Source organism: Pongo pygmaeus, chromosome 1 (assembly GCF_028885625.2).
Source record: "Pongo pygmaeus isolate AG05252 chromosome 1, NHGRI_mPonPyg2-v2.0_pri, whole genome shotgun sequence".
NCBI classification, from domain to species: domain Eukaryota; kingdom Metazoa; phylum Chordata; class Mammalia; order Primates; family Hominidae; genus Pongo; species Pongo pygmaeus.
Window position 1 is genome coordinate 188486404 of NC_072373.2, and position 8599 is coordinate 188495002.

The window sequence follows — 8599 nt, forward strand, 5'->3', positions numbered from 1 at the left end:
TTAGCTGCTGTCATTAATGTGATGATCATTACAAACGTTACAACCAAACGTTACAACCTGCCTCATTCTTTAAAGACTCAGTGGTACCTACTAAGTACCAGGCCTTGTATGAGTACTGGGGCCTCAGTCGAGTAGGACACAGTCTCTGCTTTCAAGCAGCTCCCAGGGCAGTAGGCTAGACAGACAATTTGCTAAGTTTTGTGACGGGGAAGATGTAGGAGGCTGGTGGAGCTCAGAGGAGTAGAAATGGTCTTAACTCAGGCTTGCCAGGGCTGGGGTCAGTTAGGAGAGTCTTCCAGAAAAACTGAAATTTGCAATCTAGCTGTTATTGTCTCCATTTTTTAGAGCAGAAACTGAGGCTCAGAAAGGTCATGCAGCGTTTTTCCTCACTCTGTTGCCCAGGCTGGAGTGTGGTGGTGCGATTTCGGCTCACTGCAACCTCTGCCTAATGGGTTCAAGCAATTCTCCTGCCTCAGCCTCCCGAGTAGCTGGAACTACATGCATGTGCCACCATGCCCAGCTAATTTTTGTATTTTTAGTAGAGACGGGGCTTCACTATGTTGGCCAGGCTGGTCTTGAACTCCTGACCTCGTGATCCACCCGCCTCTGCCTCCCAAAGTGCTGGGATTACAGGTGTGAGCCACCGCGTGCCCGGCCGGTGACACTGGATTCTATTACAGGGCTGCCTGGCTCTGAAGCTTGAGCCCTTGAAGCCACAGCACGCCAGGTTTAAGTCCCTCCTTCTGGGTCCACTCCAGGGAGTCCTTTGGGATCCTGGTTGAATAGAGAGCTCAGCAGGGGCCTGATCACAAAAACCCTGAATGCCAGGCAAGGGAGGCTGGCTTTCTTCCAAAGGGTTTGGGCAGCCACTGATGGGTTTTCAGAGGGGGAGGCAGGCAGGACAGGTGGCATGGCTTGGAAGGCTATTAGGAGCAAGAGTTTGCCAGAAAAGGCAGTCTTGGAGTGTGGGAAACCCAAACAGCCTCAGACCCTCCTTCTACCCATATGGGAAGAATGAGGGATGTGGGGGTGCTGGGGACCAGGGCCTGAGGACTCAGGGTGTGGGCTGGAGTGGGAGGCAGGAAGCTTGGATTCAGGGAAGAGCCCAAGATCCAACTTCCAGCAGCTTCAGAGCAGGCTGCAGAGGTCCTGAGCACCCTGGAGGTTCAGAGGGGAGGGGGCCTGAACTCACAGCTGGGGCCAGACTAGGCAGAGGGGCTTGGGGAACAAGGGAAGGGGAGTTGGTTCCCATTTCCCAGGGTAGAGGTCAGAGGTGGAGTTGGGTAGGGGAGGACCCTAAGGGCCATGGCCTAGGAGTCACTTCCTCTTTCCCATAGTGTGGAGTGATGTCACTCCGTTCCATCCCTGTCTTATAGCAGGCAAGTCTTGGCCAGGGGGGCTGTGGGAGAAAGAGGCTCAGGGATGAAAGCCCCTGCCCTTTACCCTCATTCCTGCCACAGCTTGGGCGGGGAAAGACCAAAATGAGTCAGAAAAAACAGGTCCTCAGCCTGGTGGCCCCACCTAAGCCCCATCCTTAACTGAAAGTCAAATCCCAACCCAGCTGTAGCGTCACACTTAGGCCAGACCCACCCCCATCATAAACCTAACCCAGCCACACCTCCAATCTCTGCTGCAAACTCAACTCCAATCCCAGTCCTGCCAATGAGCCCTAACCTAGCCCAAACCAGCCTCCACGTCAGTTACAAGCACCACATCAGCTCAATCTGGACTGCGCCCTCGGCTCCACACCTGACTCTAATTTACCCCTGCCCAACCTCAGCTCCACCTCAACCTGACCCTAATCCAAACCTACTTTAGTGTCGCCCGAATTGAGCCCCAATCCCAACCCCGCTCCAGTCTCCGCAAGCCCCGACTCCAGTCTAGCATGGACCTCAGCCGCACTCCCGAACTTCTCCCGTTGTTCATCCCCACCCCAGCCTCCGAAAGTCCTGCCCCTCACCTTCCCCCCAGCTCCATCCCCTGACATCCTGTTGCTCAGCATCCAAGTCCCACGCCCCGACCCTCAGCCCCATTCCTTCCCCTAACCCCACTCACTCACACGCCCACTCCCACCTGCACTCAGCGAGGGGACCACTGTGTGGGCACACACACATGTCCAGGCACGCACACACACCTCAGTGTAGACACACACGTCAGCACACACACACACCTCAGTGTAGACACACACGTCAGCACACACACCTCAGTGTAGACACACACGTCAGCACACACACACACCTCAGTGTATACACACACGTCAGCACACACACACACCTCAGTGTAGACACACACGTCAGCACACACACCTCAGTGTAGACACACACAGCACACACACATCTCAGTGTAGACACACACGTCAGCACACACACACACCTCAGTGTAGACACACACATCAGCACACACACCTCAGTGTATACGCACACGTCAGCACACACACACACCTCAGTGTAGACACACACGTCAGCACACACACACACCTCAGTGTAGGCACACACGTCAGCACACACACACACCTCAGTGTAGACGCGTCAGCACACACACCTCAGTGTATACACACACGTCAGCACACACACACATCTCAGTGTAGACACACACGTCAGCACACACCTCAGTGTATACACACACGTCAGCACACACACCTCAGTGTAGACACATCAGCACACACACATCTCAGACACACACATCAGCACACACACACCTCAGTGTAGACACACACGTCAGCACACACACACACCTCAGTGTAGACACACACGTCAGCACACACACACACCTCAGTGTAGACACACACGTCAGCACACACACCTCAGTGTAGACACACACGTCAGCACACACACACACCTCAGTGTAGACACACACGTCAGCACACACACACATCTCAGTGTAGACACACACGTCAGCACACACACCTCAGTGTATACACACACGTCAGCACACACACCTCAGTGTAGACACATCAGCACACACACATCTCAGACACACACATCAGCACACACACACCTCAGTGTAGACACACACGTCAGCACACACACACACCTCAGTGTAGACACACACATCAGCACACACACACACCTCAGTGTAGACACACACGTCAGCACACACACCTCAGTGTAGACACACACGTCAGCACACACACACACCTCAGTGTAGACACACACGTCAGCACACACACACACCTCAGTGTAGACACACACGTCAGCACACACACCTCAGTGTAGACACACACGTCAGCACACACACCTCAGTGTAGACACACACGTCAGCACACACACACACCTCAGTGTAGACACACACGTCAGCACACACACCTCAGTGTAGACACACACGTCAGCACACACACCTCAGTGTAGACACACATGTCCAGGCACGCACACACACCTCAGTGTAGACACACACGTCAGCACACACACACCTCAGTAGACACACACATCAGCACACACACACACCTCAGTGTAGACACACACATCAGCACACACACCTCAGTGTAGACACACACGTCAGCACACACACACACCTCAGTGTAGACACACACGTCAGCACACACACCTCAATGTAGACACACACGTCAGCGCACACACACCTCAGTGTAGACACACACGTCAGCACACACACACCTCAGTGTATACACACATCAGCACACACACACCTCAGCACACACGCACCTCAGTGTATACACACATGTCAGCACACACACACCTCAGCACACACGCACCTCAGCATATACACACACGTCAACACACACACACGTCAGCACACACACACCTCAGTGTATACACACACATCAGCACTCACACACACCTCAGTGTATACACACACGTCAGCACACACACACCTCAGCACACATATGCACCTCAGTGTATACACACACGTCAGCACTCACACACATCAGCACACACACACCTCAGCACACACATGCACCTCAGTGTATACACACACCTCGGCACACACACACACAACATAGCAGACGCACTCAGCTCAGCATACACACACACACCTCAGTGCACATACACACACATACCACAGTGCACATACACACACCCCAGCAGACACACAGCCCAGCAGACACACAGCCCAGCAAACACACACACCTCGGTGTACACACACACATGCCTGTGTATATACACACTGACACACACACACCTCGATGTATATATGCACACCTCCTTGCACAGATACCTTGGTGTACACGGACACACATATACCCCTCAGCATACGCACACGTACACCTCAGCATATATACACATACACTCCTCAGTGTACACACATGCCTCAGCACACACACACCTTCAGCACAAGCACACATACCAACACACCTTGGCTACACACACCCATCAGAGTATATACAGACACCTTGGCATACACAGACATACACATCTCCGCAGACACACCCCCTCCTTAACACACACACACACACACACACACACACACCCACTCACCAGAAAGGGGTGGGAAATCCAGTGCAGCTGTGAGGACTGCCCTGGGAGCTGGGCCAGGAGCTCCCTGCCCCTCCCTGAGGGCCTTGTCCCTGCAGTTCCCTCCTGGTCAGGCCCTGCTCTCTCCAATTCCCTCTTCAGTGTTGACTGACTCTCCCCACCCAGGAATTCCTGCCTAACCTCCCGCCCTAGGGCTGTCCTGGCATTGGGCCAGGCTGGCTGAGTAGAAAGATGACAATCCCAGGGCTACCCTTTCTCCTGTGTCCTGGGGATTCCTGCTCACAACAGCACACAGTGAATGCACGCTGCGCTGAGGGCGCAGTCTGAATGGGGTCAGAGTCTAGAGGGGCGCGGGCACACCCAAGCAATTCCGCAGTGAGATCCGCGGAAAGGGGACTGCATCTGCAGGGGCAAGGGGGGCGGGCGGATTGGGAAGGAGCTCATTCAAGGACACCCTGAGGCTGCAGGGCAGGCAGGACAGGATGGGGACCAGCACAGGATGGGGACAGCCTGTGACTCAGACGGGCAGGAGGTCACCAGTGGGGCCAGGGAGGACCAGGAGCTGCTGTGGCTGCTAAAAATAATACGGGAATGGACCTCTGCTGAGCACCTTCTGTGTGCCAGGCATTGAGCTAAGTGTTTTTAAAACCTCACTTGATTCTCGAAACAGTAATGCCTACCACACACCTACCCCATGAGGTAGGTATTATTTTTGTTTCCCACAGGGGACACAAGGGACAACGAGCCACAGAGAGGGGAAAGCACTGGCCCAAGTTCACAGGCCTCACAACTGGGCAGTAGGTGGGACCGAACCCAGGCTGTGCGGAGGGCTTCCTTAAAGTCGCAGCAATCAAATCCAGCCCCCCAGCCCCTGACTTGCCCTGCAGCCTCCCCAGGGAATTTCTCACATTTCCCTGAATATTCCAGGCCTGTCTCACCTCCTGGCTGTCCCTTTGGCATGAAATGGCCTTCTGTCCTCAGTCCCTTCTCTGAGAAAACTTCCACCCATTCTCCAGAGCTCAGCCCGCAGTGCAGCCCCGTCACCTCATCCTAATCACCCCACCCTAATCGCCCTGCATTTCATTGTCAGGCTGGGCCCTCCTCCTCAGGGGCAGGGTCTGCCGACCCCACACACCTGCACAGGGCAGTCGTGAGTGAATGTGCCTTGTTGGTGAATGAATGCAGGACCCAGCCCAGCTGTGGGTCAAAGTAGGTGCTCAGGAAGGGGCTGGGGTCCCCCGTGCCTGGCTCTTATCTCCTAGGGCTGTCTCGAGCCTTATCTGATAAGGCCTGACAGGTGAGCAGATGAGACTGACAAAGGCTTCCAGGTTACTCAGTAACCCGCCCTCTTTAAAAGTCCCGCCGCTTCCCCCTGGCATCCAGAACAGCCACTCCTCTCTCTGGCACTGCTGCCATGAATGCCCTCCTGCTCTCCGCACTGTGCCTCCTCGGGGCCTGGGCCACCTTGGCAGGAGGGGTCACCGTGCAGGTGAGTCCTGTGTCCCTACCCTGGCCCAGCTGGCTCCCTGCCCCTAGTGCCCAGGGCTGGTCCCCTGAGAGAGTACCTCCTCTTTGGGGCTGGATTGAGGGTGTGTGTCCGAGGCTTGGCCTTCTTCGAGGAGCTCCTGTTCAGTCCAGCCACACACACACCTTTCCCTTCAACTTTGGAGGAGAAAGAAACCCAGTGGAGGGAAGAGGAATAACCATATGAGGAAGGTGGGGAGTTGACCAATTTACTGAGTGTCCCATGTGTCGGCTCCTTCCTCAGCCCCTCACTGTAGCCTCCACTATCAACCTGGAAGAAAGGGATTATTAGTCTCATTTTACAGAGGGGAAAACAGCCTCACAAAGGTTCTGTAACAGGCCATGGGCACATGGCTGTGGGAAGCGTAGGAGCTCGATTTAAATCCAGACCTTACTCCTCAGTTCTGTGCTCAGCCAAAGCACTCCTGTGGGTCCCAGGAACCATATGGACACCCTGGAGGTCCTGACAGATGAGTGTGCCTACCAGTGCCAATGCTGGCGACAGGCCAAGCTGACACCTAGCGGGGGCCCTGCTCTCTATCAAAGCCAGATTCCAGGAGGCCTTTTATTGCGTCTCAAACAAAAACCAGGCTGCAGGCTGGAGCTGGGGGCCCAGTAATCAGCCGCACCGCTCTCAGGCAGAGGAAGGACAGCCTGGGCTTGGCCACGTGGAGCTACGATGCCTGGGCGCTGGTCCTTTGCCTCTCCCTAAAAATCAGCACACTGGCTCCTACTCATTAGGCACCTATGGTGTTCCTGGAGCTTCACACCCATTTTCTCCATTCCCCATACAACATGCAGAATTTGCAGGTTCCAGAGTGTCCAGCATCACGGAGCCAAGCCAGGACGTGGGGCCTGAACTCTGCCCCTCACAGTGCCCCGCAGTGGATCGCCTGGCTCCCATATGCCACAAACACTGCCTGTGAGCACCACTGGGCTGGACCGGAGCCAGCATGGGGGGCACAGCCAGGAAGCAGGCTGCAGCCTGGCCTCATGCTTTGGGCTTCTCTCTTCCAGGATGGAAATTTCTCTTTTTCTCTGGAGTCAGTGAAGAAGCTTAAAGACCTCCAGGAGCCCCAGGAGCCCAGGGTTGGGAAACTCAGGAAGTTTGCACCCATCCCTGGTGAACCTGTGGTTCCCATCCTCTGTAGCAACCCGAACTTTCCAGAAGAGCTCAAGCCTCTCTGCAAGAAGCCCAATGCCCAGGAGATACTTCAGAGGCTGGGTGAGCAGCCTCCTTCCTCTCTGATTGGTGGGGCTCGGGAATACTCTGGTGGCACTTGAGGAAGAGATGTGCTCTGATTGGTGGGATTTGGAGGAAGGGCTCAGCTCTGACTGGTGGAACTAGGGAGCTTGGCTCTGATTGGTGGGTCTGTTCCATGCCCACTTCAGTTCCAAGTTGTAGCTGCTGAGGTTTGGGAATTAAGACCGTTCATCTGGTCTTAGTTGCCTCTCTTTCTGGTGGAATCTCTGCTTTGATTGGTTAGTTTGAGTGGTCTGCGTGCCCTGGTTTGGGGCAAAAAGCCCAGTAGGTCAGAATACGGGCCTGCTGAGATTCTCCTGGGGCTGGGTGGTGACATATAAGCTCTGGGCCAAGGGCGGCAGGGGCCTCGCGAAGAAATGCTGGTTCTCACGAGGCTCCATCTCTGTTGTGCAGAGGAAATCGCTGAGGACCCGAGCACATGTGAGATCTGTGCCTACGCTGCCTGTACTGGATGCTAGGGGGGCTTGCCCACTGCCTGCCTCCCCTCCGCAGCAGGGAAGCTCTTTCCTCCGCAGGAAGGGCCACCCATGATACTCCACTCCCAGCAGCTCAACCTACCCTGGTCCAGTTGGGAGGAGCAGCCCGGGGAGGAACTGGGTGACTGGAGGCCTCGCCCCAACGCTGTCTTTCCCTGCCACTCCAACCCCCAGCTAATAAAGCAGATTCCAGAGTACTCTGGGTGTTGCCTTCCTTCCTTCCTTCATCCCTAGTCTACCCTGCCCTGGAAGCTCGGGATGTAATGTACTGAGCGAAGGACCCCACTCTCCCTGCTAAGCTGCTCACTGTCCCTGGGGCTGCCACAACACAGAGGCGTAGAGAGGATCTGGATCTCCAAACCACCGAGGCAGCGGGTGGTGGGGAGGGTTTGGTTTTCTTTCACATCTCCTGAGGTCACCAAATTCACTGAGCCACATGTAAGCACGGGAGCCAGTCTGAGCTGGTTTGGACGAACAACACGGGCACTTGGCCCACTAGGAGACTGGCACCAAACTCTTGGGTATTCAAGGACTTGGCTCCCACCAGCCATGCTAGTGTGGCCTCCAGCCCTGACCACATCCCAAACCACACCTCTTGCCATTTCCTCTGCTGCTGCTTACCTCTCCACTGCCCCTCGTCCCACACTGCTGTCCAGGCAAACTCCTACTCAGGCTCCAAGGCTTTCGTTCCATGGCCTCTCCTCAAGACAACTTTCTCAACCCCCCAGGAAGAGTCTCAGTGTTCCCATTGTGACCTTGACCTTGGTGCTTTCTGGGCACTGTGATCACCCACAACCCTTGCACAGCGCTGGCCACCCTGTTGTGTAATGGCTTCTGTGCCTGGGGAAGTCTCTCTGACCTCCAGACCCACATGGATAATTGCATGAGGATATAAAACAGGGCAA

General features: G+C 55.2%; 1 protein-coding gene across 3 annotated transcripts; it reads left to right on the top strand.

The window, feature by feature from the left end:
• Positions 1 to 5811: 5811 nt before the first annotated feature.
• Positions 5812 to 7891, top strand: GUCA2A (guanylate cyclase activator 2A). 3 transcript variants are annotated; one of them, XM_054454317.1, is made up of 3 exons: positions 5812 to 5919; positions 6972 to 7179; positions 7612 to 7891. In XM_054454317.1, the coding sequence occupies exons 1-3, from the start codon at positions 5845 to 5847 to the stop codon at positions 7674 to 7676; spliced, it is 348 nt and encodes a 115-aa protein (XP_054310292.1). In that variant the 5' UTR covers positions 5812 to 5844; the 3' UTR covers positions 7677 to 7891. The 3 variants fall into 3 exon arrangements, with proteins under 3 accessions (XP_054310292.1, XP_054310283.1, XP_054310303.1); XM_054454328.1 differs by lacking the exon at positions 5812 to 5919 and adding an exon at positions 6637 to 6876 and having other exon boundaries at positions 7612 to 7890; XM_054454308.1 differs by lacking the exon at positions 5812 to 5919 and having other exon boundaries at positions 6578 to 7179; positions 7612 to 7890.
• Positions 7892 to 8599: the final 708 nt, after the last annotated feature.